The sequence below is a fragment of the Opisthorchis viverrini genome, assembly GCF_000715545.1.
Source record: "Opisthorchis viverrini unplaced genomic scaffold opera_v5_514, whole genome shotgun sequence".
NCBI lineage: Eukaryota > Metazoa > Platyhelminthes > Trematoda > Opisthorchiida > Opisthorchiidae > Opisthorchis > Opisthorchis viverrini.
In genome coordinates this window covers 165821-187314 of record NW_008752180.1, presented here as the reverse complement: position 1 = coordinate 187314, position 21494 = coordinate 165821, and the positions used below count along the sequence as shown (strand labels likewise).

General features: G+C 44.5%; 3 protein-coding genes across 3 annotated transcripts in view; 2 read left to right on the top strand and 1 right to left on the bottom strand.

Moving 5' to 3' along the window:
• Positions 1–11145, top strand: part of T265_11547 (hypothetical protein) — a gene marked incomplete at both ends in the record, with an annotated part of 64735 nt that extends 53590 nt beyond the window's left edge. Inside the window, 8 exons of the mRNA XM_009178226.1 lie at positions 644–897; positions 1201–1437; positions 2173–2276; positions 4896–5040; positions 5134–5361; positions 8671–8989; positions 10027–10343; positions 10466–11145. Of these exons, the coding sequence (XP_009176490.1) occupies positions 644–897; positions 1201–1437; positions 2173–2276; positions 4896–5040; positions 5134–5361; positions 8671–8989; positions 10027–10343; positions 10466–10795 (1934 nt within the window). The remainder of the gene's footprint in view (positions 1–643; positions 898–1200; positions 1438–2172; positions 2277–4895; positions 5041–5133; positions 5362–8670; positions 8990–10026; positions 10344–10465) is intronic.
• A 155-nt stretch (positions 11146–11300) lies between these two features.
• Positions 11301–21494, top strand: part of T265_11544 (hypothetical protein) — a gene marked incomplete at both ends in the record, with an annotated part of 26117 nt that continues 15923 nt past the window's right edge. The window contains one exon of the mRNA XM_009178224.1: positions 11301–11370. Coding sequence (XP_009176488.1) covers positions 11301–11370 — 70 coding nt within the window. The remainder of the gene's footprint in view (positions 11371–21494) is intronic.
• T265_11545 (hypothetical protein) overlaps positions 17208–21494 on the bottom strand; it is a gene marked incomplete at both ends in the record, with an annotated part of 12013 nt that continues 7726 nt past the window's right edge. Inside the window, 3 exons of the mRNA XM_009178225.1 lie at positions 17208–17551; positions 19297–19427; positions 19604–19678. Coding sequence (XP_009176489.1) covers positions 17439–17551; positions 19297–19427; positions 19604–19678 — 319 coding nt within the window. The remainder of the gene's footprint in view (positions 17552–19296; positions 19428–19603; positions 19679–21494) is intronic.

The window sequence follows — 21494 nt, the reverse complement described above, 5'->3', positions numbered from 1 at the left end:
AAGCCTCGATTAGCTGTTCCTCTGTATCGAATCGGTGAATCTTAATCACTGACCTAGATACTTATCACCTCGAAAACGTAATTTGTCCAATGTATTATGCTTCTAGATTATTTTTTATGAGCACCAGTTCGCTGAAACACACAGCCATCCACTTATTAAATATGATAGATACAGGCTGATTCATTTCCACAGCGTTTTGAACACCCGAACGGAGAATCGAAGACCACCATGACTCTGCTTTACAACGTATCTTTTGAAATCTGACTGCCTTATTACTTTATTTGATAAAGTGAAGTTAGATGCGATAGGGCGCTTAGTAAGTTGGGTAGGAAGGATCAACTGGAGCGGATTACTCATGTGCTTTGGTATTCTTCGAACATAGGCTATCTGGTATCACAGCGGACGAGTATGTCTTCAGTAAAAGCTTCGTGAATTTTCGCCTAGGTGTATTTTTAAGTCCCTGTGGGAACATGTAACCCATTTTCATGTGTAAATCAACGGTTAACGGTCTGTATACATTTCCGCCACACAAGATTGAGGACGTTCGTTCTCAATGGTCTTTCATCAATCAACTGTATATGTGAAACAGAAAACTCCTGTTACATCCATGAGGTGACGTCCAATTCCTCCTTTACACATTTAGGAACCTCCTGTCATGAACGTGAAACCGAAGCTTTACGGTGTACTTCGCATAATACGAATGGTTGTTGTTGTTTCAATCCCGGACATCACCCCGGCATGCTGAGTGTGAATGCCGCTCTGCGAATGCGCTGGACAACATGGCAGTTTATCTACGGATCGTACAACGTCTCGGGCTATCGAATGACCACGCATGGGGCTGACACAATTGTTCGTTTGACGGATTTTCGTAAAGTCCTTGTTAATCGTTTCGTACAGGTGAGCTGAATACGTATTTGTTCCTCTACTTTTGGTTGGATATTAGTTTTTCTTGAAACGCCTTGTTCATGTCTTCCCGATATAATAAACAAAGTGTGGATGTAAAAAAAACAAAATTCATTTTCTCTACTCGTGTAGCACGGTGTGATCAAAGGAGTGCAGCAAGACCTGAATGAAATGGCATCACTTTTTCCGCTATACGAAGTGTGTTTATCAGTGAACTTTCCCTTAGCTGTTTTATTTAGCCACTACCTTCATTTCGCATTGTTTATGCGCCTTTCGTCGTTCGCTTTTCTTTTGCAGTGCATCATTTTCTATGTGCTCCAATTACATGACCTTCCGCAAAGACTAGAGAACCTCACCGCATATCTACGTGCCGGCAGCTTTGATTCACCTGGTCATTTTGATTTGGACCCGGTTTTCCTTCGGACTATTGATGGTGATTATGATGAGCAATGCAACGGCGTAACGAGACGGCGTTTTATCAAAGCCTATGGAGAATGGATTCGGTTTTGCTTGTGGAAGAAAGGCGAATTACTGGTAAGCTGCAGGATATTATGTCGCTCTGGAATGATAATTTCCATTTTCTCGCAGGGTTGAACATGGTTGGACGTCTTGTGGGTTGCTCCCTTCTCCGTTCATGTGAATCAGGCCACCTTATGTTCAGCGATAAGAGGGTGGTATGAGATTGATTCATAAATTAATACGCTGTCATCTCCCCTTATGCTGTGATTTCAGACGAGAGCCATACATAGCACCCTTTTGCACGACACAGTCACATACTAATCAAACACACATTCTTTTCCATGAAACTGACTCTTCTGATGGGATTTTCAAGTTGTGTGAAACTTGATGTTTCCATCGCCGACAAGCGTGTTCGGTCCTCACGTTCCCGCGTTATGCGAATTGTCTGTTTCATTTTACCCACCCATGAACTGTCAGTTGATAATCTCAGGATTATGGCAATGTGTCCCTATTGCATCCTAACCGCCAGGCAACGCAATCCGACGGAGGCAGTCTTTTAAACACCCAATAAATCCGTGGATTGGTTCGCAAGGTGTGCAAACCCATGGTTTAGTTCCCCTCAATTTGTGCCAAACATTCGCTCCTTCTGCTTGTCCTCGGCCGTTGCACGCGAAGCTATGTGACACTTAGTCCCAGCGACCTGATACCCTGCTCATTTTTTGCAAGTAAAACGTTTGTCACCTGTCAGTTTCTTTTTTGTCTATGGTTACGGCGTTCACAAATGCTTTCTATATTTCCTCTTCTGCTCAGGAGTCTATATCTTGTGATGAAGATTCTCCGCTGGTTTCTCTTTGCTACGCGCTAAGTATTCTCGGACGCCGATGTATGGGAGGTATACAATCTGCACACTATGAGTGAGTTTGCTGTTCTTCTGTCGCTCAGTCAGTGGATAGTCCTTTCCGAGGGTGCTCTAGTTCACACAGAACAGTGATATCTTACGTGACCTTATTACCGCTTTCTCCTACGAACTAGAGAACCCGGTAGGGTTTGGGAGGCCCTGGGAATGTATCTTGATTCTCCTTCATTTCAATGACAGCGCGAACTACTCCAAACAAGTCCGACTGTTCGCTGCAGCTCCTTATCTAGCATTCTAACAACGGTCCTACTACTTCGAAGTAGATTACATTCTAATGGTTACTTGATGTGGATCATCTTTTGAAGGTTGTAGTGAACTAGGAATCGAAAGTAAGTGTATTTGTGACCAAGCCCGTATACACACAAGATTCAAAATAAACATGACTACTCCGTAAAAATTACGACCTGCAAAACGGATGAACATGTTCAACCTTGAAGAACCAGAGAAATTTTCGGTTGCTATTACCAGCTAACGCCGTTAAGCTAAGGCTTTTTCGACTTCAACAGACCTCCGTCGAAGAGTCCTGATTGCTTCTTATGAAGGGCAGCTACATCACATTTCGGATTTGCGTTGTGACGTCACAAGGATTCCTCTCATTTGGCTATCCGATCACATAGTACCAGTGCTTCCGATTTTCGAAACGTACATGGATGGCCACCTACTCGGCTCAAAAAGACTGTAGTAATGGCTATGAATGACCTTCGATACGAAAACGGCCGCCATTGTTCACATTTCATCCGGTCTATCCTTCACGCTCCAGCCAACAACTCAGTCAACAAAATTCCCATTTTAAGATCCACCGTCCACTAATAGCGGACTACAAAGAAGATCCAGAGAAATGAACCGAACACTTCAGCTTGCCCACCACTTAAACCACAGCCTCCACGCCCTGCCTAATCCATGGTGATGCCTCCGGTTAGAGTGAATAAGCAGTGCTACTCAAACTACCGAAGAAAAAAGGCGCCTAGTGAATATGTTATCTCGGCAGAAATCAACAAATTTCTCGAGCTTCTTCGTGGGCCATTTCGCTCAATATGGAACACCAACGTTTTCCCCATGGATCATAGTACCTTTATTCTACTACGGATTGAATAACGGAATGCGAAAACTAGTGAGGAATTAGCGCGACAAACCTTACAGCCAAAATATTTGCCAAACTACCACTGCGGATCTCGGAGAAGCGAGAGTCTCAAGAAGACTTCCTTTCAGGCAGAGATTATACTGACCAGCGAATCACGCGACCTGTTTTGTACACCAGCACATGTCTCATCAACCAACCGTGGTTAGTTTCATTGATATCTGTAAATCTTTGAAGTCAGTCAACAGAGAATGCCCTTGGACTGTCTTAGAGTCTAATGACCTCCAGGGTCCGCTGCAACGTCGCAACTTACTACTCAAGCACAATGACTGCTGTGATTCTTTAGCGGAAAAAAATAACGGCGCGGTGTTTAGTAAGGCTACGTGTTTTTGCCTGTTTTTCAGTTTCCCAACCGACTGGACAGTGTCGCATGCCCCCAACGACTTCTTCAGGGTAGAGTTGGTCGGACAAAGTATATTACGAATTAGGCTGATTGTGTCATCGTCTTAAACAAAGATCTAACAGGAATGTAGCCTATCCTTAGGCACATCAACGACTACGCTTCGCTGGAAGTAACCTCGGAAAAGATCAAACTCTTCACCGCAATCATGGACACCCCCTATCAACTGAGAGTTCACAAACCAAGTCGATTCATTTAAGCGTTTGGGCTGCATCATCCTTCCAAATAGTTACGCATGGCAAAAAATAGACAATCATATCGACACTGCCAGGAAGCATTTCATACGGTTCTACACCGCTCATTGGAAGTGCTGGTAAACCAGCGTTCGAACAAAGTTCCATGCCCACACTGTGACTGCCCTGGCATTCGAACTGACGATTTTTGAACGCTCGATGTATTTGACTTCACGAATGCCGGACGACAGCCCAGCAAGTGATGGTATTGAAAGACGCGTTTATAATGCTTTACGCCTCGTCATGTCGATCCATCGACACCCACTACCATTGATTAAATATTTCCAAACCCCTCTTGTCGCCGCTGTTTTGTTTAGAATGGCACTGTTGCACCGTAGGACAACTGAAAACCTGGCTCTCAAAACTGACCACGAACTACTGGGTCTGCGTAAACTCTACAGCACCAAACGATGAGTAGAAATTGGATCACTCAGACCTTATTGCTGGTCGCGCTTCCTGCACGACCATGCAGTAGCGACTCAGGATTTTCTGCAATCCACCGTTCTATGAAGTGAATTAAGTTGAAATTCTTTGTAATATATTCGGTGCGTGGCATAATTATTAAAAAGAGTGTTGCCGTCTCCAGGGATGATCACTCTCAGCAGTGCTGTAGAATGAACGAAACTGCCAAGTGTTGTTGCGCGCTAGTGAGGTACTTTTAGGGTGGCAACGATGGTATTCTCCCTCTTCCGCCAGAATGAACGGATCTCTTTGAATTTTCTAGACTAGTTACGCGAACCCGCCTCTAAGAAATCTCCGTATTTCACATTTGCTTTCCGGTATTGTGTTAAATTCGAAAAACAGGTTACTGGACTGTTTAATAACTATCCTTTTTATTTTGTCCAGCGTGAATCAAGTACTTCGGGGCATCCATGACATATTCAAAGGTGACATACGAGTAATGACCAAGGACGATTGGATCCTCACTGATTTGGATCTGCTGCAGTCTGTGGTTACACCGGCAATGCGCATTGCCCTCAAGTTGTATCAGGTACTTATTCGGATGCAGTCTTTCAGGTTTATCACCGTTCGGCTCCTCGATAATTTTACTATATTTCTCCCAATTTTCCTCTAACGCCTGTAGGATGAATTTCTTTGGACACCGGAATGTACTAACAACACATTATATCGAAAGATTGTGTACACTGAGAAGAAGTTCGTCATATGTCACGAGACCGATCCAATGTGGCGGTTCGCTGTACTGAATGATGCGTACTCTTTGTTCTCGCTTCGTTGGGTTGGCGCCGACTCGGATGATATGTACCGCTTTGTGCAACTCACCAAAAGCAAGCTTCAGTTCCGTGCTGTAAAAGTAAGTTCTTCATGGTAGATATATATATATATCTGCACTTACGGAGGGTGCTGTTTGTACACCACAACAGAGCCTGTTTCCGTAATATCATCACCATTCGTCGGTCACGATATGCTGGCTATTGTCATAGTACCCTGGTTTATGCTGATTCCGCACTAACCCAAACGAAACCGCAAGGTGTTTTTAAGCCATCAGTTTTAGCATTTATCAAGTATCATATCATTTGGACAGGCAGAACCAAATAATGCTTATCAACGAACTTTTACCTTAGATCCCCTAGAATCCTCTTCTCTCTTTCGTCAGTCCGAACCTTGAATATTGCTGTCAGTCAGTGCTTATCACAGTTTGTGGTCTGAGGCTGCCTTCGGGGTATGATATATGACCAAGCTCTGGGTCTACGGAGGACATTGCAAAGCCTTGAAGTTTTTCAGGGAATAAGTTTTGTAACTATTCTATTGCAGGTCCTACCTATGTTTATTTTCCGAATACAGCGTAATCGCCTCACCGTCTGTAACCATTATCTCTTTGGTTTCTGACTACCGAAGCAAGCTTGACCACGCTTCCTTGCTTTTGCTAGTATGATGACTGCTCACATCGTGTCATCTTATTATCAGTCGTTCTGAGAAGCTCATTCGACTGTGCTTTGGTAGCCGGACCGAATTGTACCGTTCAGACTGCGTTAACGTCGAATGTTTGCAGTTGGTCGTGAATCGGCCAGAATCATGCGATCATTCGTCAAGTTGTTGTTGATAATGGATTCTTCACTGAAGAAGAACGGCGGATTGTCTCCCTGTTTCCGAAGTCGAGGCTAATGTGACCTTCAAAGCTGCTTTGGATGACCAGGAGTCACGCTTTTCAATCGAGAAACCAAACCCGAAATGGACCACGCTTTCTCAGTTGCATCATCACGTTCATAATTGAGATATAAAAAATATCGTCTCTTATAATTCACTTTTCAGGCAGTCATGTTTAGGAGAACAGCAGCTTTAATGATGCCAAATACAAGTCAGAACATGGTAAATTCAATTCACTCCATCATTTGAGCTGAACTGTGGCGACTTTTTTCATCCAAGCCTTGTAATCGGCTCCGTAGGTATTCTGTCGAATTGTCTCGTTTTCGGAACAGAACGCGTTTCCACTCCATCCACGTTCAGCGATGTCACTTGTTCTCCATACTGTTGGACCATGGAATCTGAGTGAGAAACCTATTTCTCTTATCACCTTCGGGCACTCCAACTGAATGTATCAATTTCTGTCCAGTAGGTAAAGATTGCAAAAACCCGCCCCTTCAAGACCCACAAAAGCTTTGGAGCGGTACTTATTTCCAACACAACCCTACAGATCACCGACAGTTCCTCACGGTCTCCCATTCAGTTCTGATTGAGTTCCTTCATTCCCTCTTTCACCCTCATTCAGTGCGTGTTATTTACATCTCAGTTCCTTGCTTTTACAACAAAGTGTCCACATGTAGTGAGGAATCACCTAATTGGATTTATTATCCGGTTTTTTTTGCAGCAGAGCCTGCAGTCACCGATCACTGTTACCGCTGTCTTTCATCTAAAGAGTGATGACCGTTCACTTGGCTAAACGCATATCTCGGCTTTTCCTCGAACAGAACAGAACAGAACTTTGCAGCACTCGCAGTGGGCCACTTTTGTAAATCCGAATATAGAGACACCGGAACGTGTTTATCACCTTTTTGTTGCTTGTGTTCAGTATTTCCAGAGCATAAATGCTCCGATGCACCGACATGGTCTCTTCCTCAGGAACAGTGCTTACTAGGAGCTCTATTACACAGAAGTTATGTGACCAAATTAACTTCATTATTGCAGTGGCTGTTACTCTCTAATGGTCCGGTCCGGTCGGGTGCCTTGCTAAGCACGTATTTCTACGCAGTCATAGCTTTTGCACGCTGACTGGTCCATCAAGGTGGCCCCCGTGGGTACTTTCATCTTATTTACAACGTGCCAGTGTATGAACTCGTCTTGAAATCTCGCGGTTAAGCATCCCACTGTCGCAGACAAAACTATTTTGGTAGTAGAGTATCTCATTTGTTGGAATGCTTTCTTCACCTGACGATATATGCACGATAGGTACACCCTTCTCCTTATGTTGTCCGGTTTTTAAATAGTTTTGTTTCTATTTTATCTCTTACCGTCGAGTGGAACTAGAGATGAACTGTGCAATTCGTTCCTATACTGGAAGAGGAAGTCGTTCTCTATCCGTTCGCTGTATGGAAGAGCACCTTCTTTTGGGCTGCTGAATTCCGCTCTTTTAGTTTGTATATAATTAGCCGACGATTCCTACTTCATCCAAACACCTCCAAAACGCAGTTATAATAATAACACTGTAGTACTAGGTTCCGAATTTCGGTGTTTCGGGCGAGGAATTCGATGGTGTCAGAACAGATGTCTTTGCAATCATTCACAGCGTGGTAATTGATATCCCAGGGTGTGATCGCGAATCAGATTATGTGCTGTACGTACTGCGATTGGGAAGATCATGGTAGATCAACAAGGATAATCGACAAAATACTGATTTATACAGATAGTCGTGAAAAAATCACAGTTGCTTTAACTTTTGAAATTCCAATAACTTTTATGAAGTTCGGACTCAGTATTCCTGCTGTTTTTGAGTGCCGCATCTAAGTTAAGGAGAGCACATCTGCAATATCCTGCGGTAGATTTAGTCTGCTGATGCGTTCTCACATTGTGACTAATACTTTATCCAAGCAGCCTACCACTGTGTCCTGCCTTGGGCGGAAGACAACATAGCACCCGTGTCACCTAGAGCGTTCTTTATTAACTTGGTAGTGTCCTATGTATGACATCCGGCCACCTTTTCGACACCTGTCTGGTTATATTCCGAGCATGTAGCTTGATGACCGTCAGGTGCTCCGCGAGGACTGATAAGGCAAGCCGGCTGCTGAGCAATACTCAAATTGCTTAAATAAGTAACCTAAAAGAAGTGGATTGAGGACTGACATTTGCTGTGCCATCTTCCGTACCTGTGCTGTGTAGAAAGCGTCACATATTTCCGATTGAATGGATGTGTCGTTAGTTGTCCACTTATTCACAAAGCCGAGGTGTTGTATAGGAAATTACTTCATATCAGGTAATTGGTGGGGAAAGCGTAACCCTAAATTGCAAGTACACAAGCTCGCCCGGAAAAATACCCGGTGGGTGAGTGCAGCAGTGCCTGTTGTTTGAACTCATATCGTCAGCCGGATTGATTCTTTTTTCCCTTGTGCACCTGTTATTGTTTGCTACGAATAGCAATTACGCACTAACTGCTTTCCGAAATGTGCAGATAAATCCAGAATGCGTTCGTGGTTTGTGGGCTGGACAACAACGTGAACAAATATATCTGCGCAACACCAACGTGGAACGCGGCAGTATTCAAATGGCTCAGCATGTGCTTCGAAATCTGGTGAACTCTAGCTGCGACCCACCTATTGGCTATCCAATCTATGTCAGTCCCATATTAACCAGCTTCGCTGGAACCAATCGTCAATACAGAAAGGCTGGCGGTCCAGAACTTTCGTTTGTCGGTATCTTGCAACTGGTTCGTCACTGTTTTGCATGGATTGGACTGCGTTTTCGGCGACTATGTCATCCAAATCAGAGCAGTAAGTCTAATGAGTCGGTGTACAGGGTGCAATCACCTGTCCGAGAAAATTGTTGCTAGGCTGTTCAAATCTCTGAGGTTTACTCGTTAATTTATAGTTTTACCCATAAAACCCTAAAGAACTTCAGGTGCAGTATCACATAAGACTAGTGCAGATCCATGTGTGGAACCATCCATACATCCTTCAGTGAAGCTAAGCTCAGAGGAATAAGCACACAAGATGAGCAGAAATGAGGCTGTTCCGATAAATCTATCTTAAAAACTAAGTTTGTCGCATGCACCAGTCGGTAAGCCCAGTTAGACTGGTTCAAGATACAGGTTTGCCTGAAGGTCGCTAAGCAATTATCGTAGCCTAATGTATACGGCAGGAAATCAGGGTAGACGGCGAGACGAGACACTTATGTGGCACCTTTGGCTTTAACCAGTCACGAAGTGTACTGCTAATTATTGCCAACGAGGGGTGTTTGAAATCTTCATATTTCCTGAAAAGCGTACGTGTTCACTTAAGGATTGTGTGCAGCATAAACTTTGACAAAAATATGGCAAATTTATGAGTGGACAGATTCATTTATGCTTGTGTAACGTTAGCAGTGGATGTTTTTAATTCGGGTGGACCAAGTGTTGTATTTCACTAAAACGCGTCATCATGTTCGGGGTAAATAAATTATTGGACCATCTCACTTATCACATGTGTGCTGGTATACCCGTTGAGGTGCATGGTTCATGATTGCTAGTAGTATCGATGATTACTCGAATGACTCAAACTACATCAGCATCTTCGAAACGCTTGTTTTCTGTATAGCCCACAAAGTAAACAAACTCTGACCGTAAACTTACACGAGTGACGCATTTAAGGTAAAGTTTATGGCTCATATCTGATGTATTCTGTTACTTACGTACCTACTGATGTTATTGCTCAACTGTAGGGGTACTTTTGTACCTGACCCTTAACTATAGTGTTCTGTGTCAAACGGTCTGCACGGAACTGGTATTCATGTAATCTCGTGGGATAAAATTCGTATCTTGTTGATTACGCAGTAGCCCCCAGCGCAGACAGACCGATGGAACTCACTGAGCGCGGTAGGACCGACACCGCAGGCCGATCAGTTTCCTGGGATTCAAGAAGCCATGGACGCCGAGATCGTGACAACGTCCACCTTACTGATCCAAACGACGACCCGCTGAGTAATTGGCACTCGTTTACCGAGTCGGATGAATCAATTCATCAGAAGCAGTCAGAGGTAGGACAGTCTGCACGCCTAACAACACTTGCCGCCCTGGTACATGAACACTATGACGTTGAAGGACACTCTTCACCTAGTGGGTCGAGAGCCACCACGCGAACGAGGGTTAAAGTGAGTTTTCATCCCCACTTGCTTCATCGAAGCTACATAAATTTGCCACTCTGTTTTCAACTTGCTCTTAATGCCCATTTACTATCCTCTTTCCTCTCTTCCTTACTTCCGCCACTCGACAGATAATCGATCCAACACAGGTACTCAATGACCGTCTTGGCAAGCTAACTTGGCCTTCTGAAGAATGGCGGACACAGTGTTTGACACAGTCCCTTTGTAGCCCTTCAGTTTACGATGGATTAGAAGGACAATGCGTACATCGCTGGACCCCGAGTAATCCGGATCCAACAGCACGGTCGTTCTGTCATCGAACCATCGCGCTAGTAGCCTTTCCTAATGGACCGCCGTTGCTCGATGGTCACTATGTCGCAATTTGGGAAGACAAGGGCCTAGTCGAAGTGCCACCAGACGGCGACGCATCTGTATTAGGACAAACGGCCGAAACTCTATAGTCTGACGGGCAGCAGTTTGAATATCCTTCCTCCTCCGGTCTGTTTCTGACTGCTGTCCAGCTGATGCATGAATTATCTGCTCCTTATTGCATTCAAGTGCGTCACACACGGGAATCGATGCACACGCTCCACTCTACTGGCTTGTTTATAGGACTATGCTGTTACAGCAGCATTCGGTCAGATCGTTCCTGACCTGAATTCCTGGTGCAAAGCAGCGCACAACTACGGATTTTTCTTGGTTCATCTTGTCATTCTATTGACTACCAGAACTTATGTATAGAATTATTGCTTCACTGTTTCACTTCTTCCGATGATGTTGATGAAAAAATCTATAGGTGGTTTATCGCGTTGGGTAGGGGCACCACCAGTACACACAGCGGCATACGACACTATTAGTGGCCGGGTACAAAACTCCGATACGTGAAGCTTCGATCCTTGTTGGTCACTCCAGCAGACGGTCTGCGCTGTTAAATGAGTACCCACGGACTTACGCTTGGCGGGTGACATGCGTGAGATGATCACGTACCTTGGGGTAGTGATTAGTTTGGGTAATCAGGCATACTGCGATGCTCACGGTTAGTGCGTTCTGTATCGATCGGATGGTGTACAAACAAGTGAAAGCTCATGCTAGGCGAAAATATCCGATCGTCTATTCCGGTTGATTGAGTTCTTTTCGCTAGGCGAGCTGAGCCGGCGAAAACTACGAAAAACGAGGGCATACGGAGCACATGGTTTACTGACATGAAAACAACCATTACAAAATCCCCTCATTGCCCTTCGAAATATACACCTAGTCAACAACGGTTATGTGGCGCTGTTGGAATTCTAGCAAAAAAACTATTCCGTCATACAACAATCTCGTGCCCGATAGACACCTGTCCCTTTAGAAAAGGATATTATATTATTATCTGAATTACTAGTATCACTCTGTGTCTTACACACCTACTTCGAGGAGACTCCTTCAGAGAGTACCAAAATGTCTTCTCGATGTGAGGGAGGGAGGCGTTAACAATTGTATTGCACGGTTTTCGTACTAAGTTCGGGAGGGTTTTAGGTTTATTCGAGCGTTCCAAACGACTAATCAGATGTAATCCTCTCCCTGAGACAAGTGTATATATATATATATATATATATATATCATAAAAGTGCATAGCACCCCATTATATTGATGAAAACAATACAAGTTGTTGGAAGTGATAAATTTCAAGTCGCTCCGTCACCATTAGTCTTTATTTCAACTGTGACGTGTTCGAACAAATGACGCTGCGTGCGCAACGCAGGCTGGACTGCAGTCACGCCAGTCGATAAGAGGTGGTTCATCAACCACTAGTAAAGCTGGGTTGATGGCATGCGGTGTTTTCTCTCGATCATCAGGCTGGGGATCAACAGTGTTACCTGTTTAGTTCCAGAGGCTCTTATGCGGGTCCCAACCGATGAATTGTCTCATCTTGAGTATTTCTGCTCCACTCTTGGTCTCCAATGAGGATTGGAGCTATCTTAAGTTACACTAAACCCACAACATTACCGTAGGTGTTTCACAGATGATGGAACATCTGCATGGTAAAACACCATTAAAAGATACACCAGTACAAGGCTTTCTACTGTAGCGATCTCCGAAAGGCAAAATCCTGGCTGTAAGATTTTATCCATCCATCCCTGGATAGACCGGCCGTTGAGGAAATTATTTTGCTTGCCCTGTGAATCATGCTTCCATTGGTACAATTCCCCCGGAAGCAATCAACTCGCAAATGAGACTGCTCTCAGTCGGTCTTTTGGAGCGGCCTTTCGAGAGGGGACATGTATACAGTTGGATCTTTTTAAACAGACATCTCTGAATGTCACTTTTGGACGACCTTTTCAATTGACTTTCCTAGAGCAATGGATTGTGGTGAAGCTGTCCTAGCTCTAAACGTCTCTTGCAGGAACTCGCCAAAGTTGACATCTTTCAATAATTGTTCTCGCAAATGGGACTTATGTATCCGAGGAACTCGCAAGGGACTAACCACAAGTGGTGCTGTGAGGGTGGAAATCATGTCGTGAATTCCCCTAGTCACTTGAGGACACAGCGTTTTCTCCTCATTCCACTGTTCAGACATTTGGTTGACGCAAAAACTGGTGCACGAGTTTTTCGCGATCTGCTTCTTGTTGAGATGATATTTTGCGCCATTGAAAGTTGCTTCTGCTAGGAGATGGATAGGTTATCTTTATAAGGGTATCACTTTCAGGGCTGGTCTTACGGGATCGGATTAAGGTGGTCTCAATTTAAAGGATCATTATTGTATATTTACCATCTTCGACATTTGTAATCAACTAGTAGACACCCGTTGTGTCCATCAAAAATGCATATTTGAGTTGCAACTTCAAGACAGGCGTTGATGCCGTTCACAACCATTTTTACATGCAGTAGTAGATCCGTGGGACGTGGTCCGTAAGTGCGTGCAAGGAAAGTCTTGTTAATGAACTCATGCTCTTATCACAGCACACTCGATTGTCAGTAGGTTGCTTAGTGCATACACTGATGCACGTGACACACGTTAGTGGTTTTCCCGACAGTTTGGTGGAAACCAGTCAACGTTAACTGACACGACTTGTGCCTTTGCAATATCTTATCTTCTCTGTCTGACAATGAACGTCGTTGGCACAGTCTTTTAAAAAAAGCATTCATATTTTTCATTGGCAATTTCATCGGACACTTAACCGTTTCGTGCTAATCTCTGGGGTTTCGATCACTTGTACTCCGGTGTTTGAAAATGCCTAAAGTTCCAAATCCTCATTCCCGGTTCAGAAAAACTGGAAGCACGTCATTGCGTAGTATGTGCAATGCTCTGGGTATGCGTCTATGCCCTTTCTGATAATCGGTATTAGCCAGTGTATGTGACATGTGGAATACCATTTTGGAACGAGCTAATGAAGTTCTTGGGAAGATGGTCTTCTTTCGGACAGATCATGGACTTGGTATCCTATGTATTCTCGAATTGGACTCATTTTGAAAAGTCTCTCGAGTCTCTCTCGCTATTTCTAACTAAGCTGGTTCCCATCATGTTCTATACAAAAATGAGGGCTGATGGTTCTGCACCCTATGCACTAGGGGCCAGTGAACTGAAAAGTTTGGGGACGACTTGCCTACACAAACGGGGGCGAGGTGGCTCAAGTGGTTAGAGCGCGAATTTACGGACCCGACCTCTGTCTCTCGACTTTCTCTGTCTAGGACTGGCCAACTTGGCAGTATCCCAGCCCCCGTGCCTCCTTCGGTTGGCATGGTAGCTAGGCCTCGGAAGGGCTGAGCGCCTACACGAAAATCAACACCCCCAAAGATTGGAATGAGTGTGACATAGTTGGCATTTCTCACGTTATCATAAGAAATAACATGCTCTAGACCATCGGAAGTGCTTTTGGTGCATCTGCCTGATCGTGGACGACTTGGAATTCGACTTTGTTTTCCTCAGGTTTGTAACTTCCCTTTGCAGGGACCCGTTTATGAGTATTTGAGGTTCATCTAGATGAGGACCATGTTTGGAAACCCAAACCATGCTGGGATCAAACTAATGTTTACTGTGGGTAGTCATGTGCGTTCACGTGGTGCCATAAACTAGAAAGGCTAGACTATTTTCGTATTCTGTTTTTTGTTGGAAAGCAAATTGCCGGAGTGTTCTTTGGCCTCTCAACAGCCCAATCTCATGGAATCGGTTTGATTGTTCTAAGTGTAGTGTATATATTCTCTTTTGAGGCACCTCGGGTGCTTGTTGGTAACTGGCCTGAGCCAGCTTCTCTCTGCATTTCTATAAAGCCTGCGGTTCCCCTTGTTTGGCCGAAGGTCGCTTATCAAAACTGTCGACCAACAAACTCCGACTGCAGCGCGCCCATTGTTAATTCCAGCATTCCCGTAACTCCTTTCTAAACAACTCACGATATTGGGGATCCGTGTGTTAGCCTTCATTTAATACGAACGAGTTACAGCGTTGGCCACATCGATAGTACAACCCATCAATGAGCGCCAATCATGGTCGACGACAATGCGACCAGGCAGTTGACTGCCGCCCAGGGGTAGTTATCGATTGGATAGATGGAACGTCTTAATAGCTCTTCGCACTTTCTAAGCACGAGCTACTGCCTTTTGGGAGTTCAATATGTAGAAAACCAAAAGCTACCATAGATTCAGCGAAGAGCTGTCTTAGCTGGGAAGTGTTGGGAAACCTGAATCTTTTAAATTGAACGGAAGCCAGGAGAATCCGAAAAACAATGGTTTCAACAGCTTTATCTGCACCATGAAAATGTGTCTCAACTTCGCACTAGCCCTCATTTCCAGAAGACTGTCTCAAACTGTCACCGGGGTAGTTCATGCTTTTTTGGTCATATTCACACCTGTTGCACATAGCTCTTAATACGCGAGAGGATACTAAATTCAAGTCCAGAAATCTCCAAACCGTATAGCTGTCCTCGGTGTATTTTCGTTGTTTCGGTGGAACAGCGATGACATCAGGGCCTCTTTGCTGGATGCGAATCACATGGTGAGCGCCGGTTATGAATGTGGTCAACTTTATTGCCGGTGTCTGTCGTAGCATGCCAGCCCATTATCAGGGATCACCAGCTACAGCGGGATGTCGAAGTCCGGAAAGCTGGTTTCAAGGCATGGACCGGTTGTGAAAAGCACAGGGGAGAGGCGGTGGCCACATAAAAACCTGGATTTATCGAACCAAGAGCCACTTACCTTCCGTTCAACCCTATCACCAACATTCCCACAGGGCTACGTGAGTTAATGATAGTGCATCGAGTATATGTCACATCTATCGACATGCAGCCAAATATTCTATAGGAGCAGATGCAATGGTGCGGCTATGGTATTAGGCGTGTAGCGCCTTTTGGTCCGTTCTGTGGCATGCGACGTTTCCCCCCATAGCTAGATGCCCAGCTGTTTTACATCCCTCAGCAAACGGTTTGCTAGCGGATATTTGCTGTGATGCTCAAAATGATATCGGTTTTCATAATATTATATATGGGTCGCTTTGGAATGCCAAGCGCATTTTGACAACCTGCTAACGGAAACTAACAACTTGGAGTTGCACATTCTCGATCAATCCGGGTGCCGTGGTCTTGTTCATATATGTAGAACCTGGTGAAGTTTCCCTGAGCTTCCTCAAAAAAGGCAATTTCTGTTATGTAAAAATTGGTTGGAAGTGTGGTCTACATGATAAGTCCTATTTTGCGACATACTCGTCTTGAAGTGGTACAAATATAAAGTGGTAATAAACCTCGTCCCAAATTAATTTTGGGAAGTTGTATGTTGTTCTTCGGGGTTTCGGCAGTTGTGAATATCAGGTGTGAATATAACCAAGAACTATACCAATTTCTCTGTCTCTGATATACACTCAACAGCTTACAGAAATTGAAACGCGATGATAACTGGTCATTGGCTGTAGGGTGAGATTATCGGAAAAGCGGCAAATAACAAAAAATCAGGAGTTTACACCGTTTCTCGAAACTCCCAACCGAGTATCCAGCCTCCTACTACAGTAACCCAACGCTTGAGTAAATTGGAAAATACGGTTGATAATTCGTGATGTTGGAAATGGCTATTCATCCAAAATAACCAGAGCACTTGGTGTAGTGCGTTCAACGTTACTAATGCTGAGGTACAGTTCGTGTCAGGCACTAAAATCGGCTGGACAATAGAGTGGTTGTCGTTTTACGCCTTGACATGCAGTGAACTATGTTGCATGAAGCCCTGTTCACCGCAGTTACTGCTGATCCGTTTGACATAACTCGCCAATTGCAAAGATCTCAAACAACTGAAATTATCGATAAAATGTTTCCTCCTAGTAGTTCACAACGCACTGTCGCTCATTCGTTCGCCCGTAGGAACATCGTTCCCTATGGTGAATATCGCAGGGCCGGAGGAACCTCGATTATCCAGATTAAGCAACACAATGTGATTCTTTTGCATACCTCGATCAGGCAAGCGCCAGTGCAAAAAAACCCTAATCCTTGTATGGCTACGAGACTTGGCCACTTCGGCTGAAGGACACGAGGCCTTTTCAGGTCTTTGACCACCGATGTCTCAGAAATGTAGCTGTAACCAGAGAATTCACAGTGAAGTGACCAGGAGATGCGTTTTGGTGAAGCAGACGGCACTTCACTCAAAGACTGCGTCCATCACTGTCAGCTAGGTTGGCTGAGCCATATGTTACGCGCATTGAGTTACCACTCGCTCAGAAGAACGTTATTTTTCCAGCCTAATTTTGGCGGAAACCTGGAGGTAAATAGCAAATGGCATGACAGAAGGGAATGAAGGACGTTTGAGTGCTGTTCGCCTTCCAGAACGGCGTCAATATGGTGAGCAGTTCGAGGAACACTACAACGAACTGGCGATCAGGAGGAAAAGCTTCAGCTCAGAAAACAAGAGGAAGACATCATTTGCGGATAGTATTTTGTCGCACGTACAGTGGTGACATTCAAATTAGGTTAGAAAAAAAAACTCAAAAAGTTCAGTGATCCCAATCTGGCTAATTCAGCTATAGACATCTCGATGTTCACGATGGAGAAGCAACAGAAACATATCCAAAGGGAGTGTAATCCATCAGTCTGCAATGTCCGGGTCGTAACTCTTCTCCCATTTATTCGCGTCGAATCAGGGAGTTCCCACCAATTACACAGATTTCTTTACCAGAAGAGTAATCCGAACGTAGCAATAGGCGGCATTTGCGAAAAGACTATTCTTTAGATCATCCACAGCCAGTAGTTCCGAAATAAATCCAGACCCTGAAAAAGGGTTGAATTAGGATAGATAAAATAAGATAAACGATATTAGTAGTATGTGAGAATGTTAAACAGATTGGGGACAGTTAATTAAAAGACGACTTAGTGAACCATTATCGTTCGGGGTTAATGTTGACCCGAATTTGTAATTGGAATTCCGCACCGAACGCCGAATGCAGGATTACAACTGTGCTCATTAGTAGCATTTGAAATCACCAACAACCTTTGAGATCGGTTCCGGAAGCCAATCCACCAACGTAGTCGCCTACAATGCCATCGCTACTTCTTCATCGACTGCCGATTATGGTGCCCCTTATGTACCGAACGACCTTCAAGCTATGAGTTGACCAACACCCCTTTAAACTGAAGCTTCACCTGTATAATCCCAGTGACACCCGAACCACTCGCTGGCACGTTCAGTGAGGCGATAGAAGCACGGGTCTAATATTCCTATCTTCATCTAATGAAATCGTCGGTCGCTTCAGAACCCGATATAATAAGGGGTGCAGGGGAAAGTAGACGCATGGAATGACAACTTTCTCTTCAGGCGTATAATCCGGGTCAGACTTAATGGTATTATTTGGTCCAGTGTGTTGCAACAGCGAGGTTGTTCAGAAATCGGCACTCGGACCCGAAATACTTAGCGTAAGACCTGGACGGTGGTTGGTAGTTATAATGGCGTACGAATTCCTCGTACATCATTTCACTCCATCCACAACTGATTACAGGACAAATATTGAGCGCTACGTCCACTACCGGTCGGCACGTATCACCATTGGTGGTTACTTGTTGAGGGGAACTACATTGGAGAGAAACACAAGGGTTCTGGTAACACCGTTTCTCAAGCATTCTGAAGATACTAAGAGAAAGACGGCGGACACTATCACGCATATATAGGTGGGTACAAAACCATTTGAGCAAACCTCTGCGGGTCTTTTGCGATATTTGGAATAACAACGTCAGAACGCTCTTGAAGTAAGGACAAGTCGCTTTATTAAAATTCTCCAATAAGGAGATCAAAACGCTCGATACGGGTTACATTCTAAAGCAGTGGTAGTCACCACACCCCAAGGGCGTCAACATTCTTGGTAGGATAGCTGGGGGTGTTTTAGTTTCCATGTATAACGGGGTCCTTTCAGTCCGCTCACTCATTTTTTAGCTACTTTTTACATTTTTCTAAGGCAAAGACATTTTTATGAGACAAGCCGACTGCGGTTGAATGCAATTTTTCGAACCCGGGCAACAGTTAAAATAACTTGGCGTAAATCAGCCGTGTTATGCTGAACTCCAAGTAGTGAAAAGCTAGCTTGCTAAACTCCAACTTGTTCTGACAATATAAATATATAAAAAGTAAATCGTTCAGCTGTAGCACCCTTTCGGTGCCTAGCTGCCATGCCACACGAAGGAGGCACGAGGGCTGGGATACTGTCAGGTCGCTCAAGCCTAGACAGGGGAAGTCGAATGGCAGAGGTCGAGTTCGAACCACGGACATTCCGGTCAGTAAATTCGCGCTCTAACCACTTGGTTCTGACAATATACCGCTTACCATGAGCTACTTTTGAAGGCATGCAGTAACTTTTCGAGACGCTTGTTTATCGGTATAAGGTGAGATCCTGATATCACAGATAGAAGTATAAAGTATCGAGTATATCCTCTAAAAACAATAACTCAAGGACCTTTTTTTATTTCCGGAATGGAATGCGAGTTTCACAATAAAACAAGTGACAATATAGGAACTCATAAATTACCGAAGAGCGCGTCGTATTCCCCATCTGTAATACGACATGGTGGGCCGCCGTATATTCCCTCGGGATAGTCGATTGTCTCCAGAAGCCAACGAACGTCTGATGCCGCAAGCTTGGACATATGGTTCACATAGCTGAAGAACAAGTTTGGAGTTACCATTATGCCTAAAGAGCATACGTCTCTTGGAAGCATATTACAAGAACGGGAACAACCAATCATTAAGAAGGGGTGACACGACCCGAATGTTATTGCAAAAGAAAAACACTAATTCCAAGTTTATGACTACAAAATACCTACGATGGTACATACTTGGGACGTTGTGACGGAGCCATCGCGACCAAAGATCCCCTGTCCCATATGAATTTGAACGGTGGCTCGGATGACCTGAAGTTTCGGGGAGAAAGCAGGCAATCGTATGCGGAAAGTAAACAGATGAGTACGATTGAAATGCACATAAAAAGTGATACACCTGTTGCGGCCGTCACCCCTATCCCCAAAAAACAATGTACGACAAGTGTGTATGACAAATAGACACTTGAAAGTATTAATGGTTGGCAAATGGTTGCCTAGAAATCATTCTGCTTGGGGGTAACTTCACTCGGACGTCGATTTCAGAGGTAGGAAAAAACCAGTTCTCAAAAAGAAGACAGAATGGACATCAGGGGGCTTGACTAAGCAGAGCGCTGGATTTTGTTCGTCTGTTGATCGCTGATAGAGTTCAGGGGCCATTGAAGATTAAGACATCACTCTGTCCAATGAACTGAGTCATCTTGATGCAGTAGAACACAGGAAAACAAAATTAGTAAAGAATGATTTATCCCAGTATCACGATGCCAGATTCTCCTACTCTATGTCTCAGCTGCAAGCTGTACACAAATACAGCACTTTTGGATTAATTCCAAGATGCCAACCAGAGGAAGCACAAGGGCTGGAATACTGCCAGGTTGCCCAAGCTCAGACAGGGGAAGTCGAGATGCAGAGGTCGGGTTCGAACCATGGACCTTCAGGTCAAAAAATTCACGCTCTAACCACTGGACTATCTCGCACACCCCCACCCATAGGTTCAACTTCTGTTACAACCGTAAGCCTGTACTTATTTCCAACGCTGCATAGTCCCGAAATCCAAACGCTGTAGGTGACCTTAATGTTGATCACCCTTTGGAATATGAACCATTAGGAACTTTTGGAGAGCCGCTCTGTGCCCTCAATAGGGTCCTTCCACGTCCATGAGAACAGGGAGTCGCTTTTGTGTTAAACAGCGGAGGAAAAAGAAGTGAATTACGACCAATAGCAGGAATTCCTTAAATGTGATATGCGAGAAATCATCAAGATCCAGCACTTTATTTAATTGCTGAATACTCGGTTGATCCCTTTAGATGGGGTTTTCGTAGACGCCTCACGTTAGGGTGGTAACGCTAGCAACCGACTAATCCGAGAGTGTAACTATTCAGTCCAGTACTCTTACAACCGACAAGCTCCTGGATAAATTGTCAGAGATCTTGTCACTTAGCCCTAGTTAATTTACAATACCTCCACCTGCTTGCCTGTAGTGGCAGTCTTTGGAAAAGTGCAGATGCAATCTGGTCACAAATTCAAAATATACACTCATATCGTTCTTGAGAAGTGTTATAAGTAAGCTTTGAGCAAACCCAAGGCTCGTATCAGATGAGTCGCTTGGTCTACTTGTATGCAACGGCCAAAACTGACGTATGCTGATGAAAAAACGGAACAAGCTTTGGAGAATGAAAGCCAACGACAGGTGCGGTTGTGATTTGCATGGACAGATATAGGGAGAACAGAATGTTATAGCAGACATGGAGAAATGAGGATTTCGGTGTACACGGCGGAAAGTGGGGATTGAGTGTCAGTCGTATTTCTGCCTTACCTTGGCTCTGCACTCCATTTGAAAGCCGTTAACGTCTATCTTGTCACTACACAGTTACGGGGTATTTGCGGCTTTTTCAAAGGAACCGACCGTAATCTAGTAACGCCACTGCTGCTTATACGCAACTAGCCCCACAAGGATGCTGTCCACATATCCAGGACAGAGGACGTCCCCATTCCAGGCACCAAGAGTGCCCAAGGGATTGTGCTCCACATCGCCGTCAGTTATCGGTGGCGAGGGTCGATCACCGCCTGCCGCTCCTTCTGGAACACCAGCGTGGACTCCGACCATGCACTTGTACGCTGCTGCTTTTCA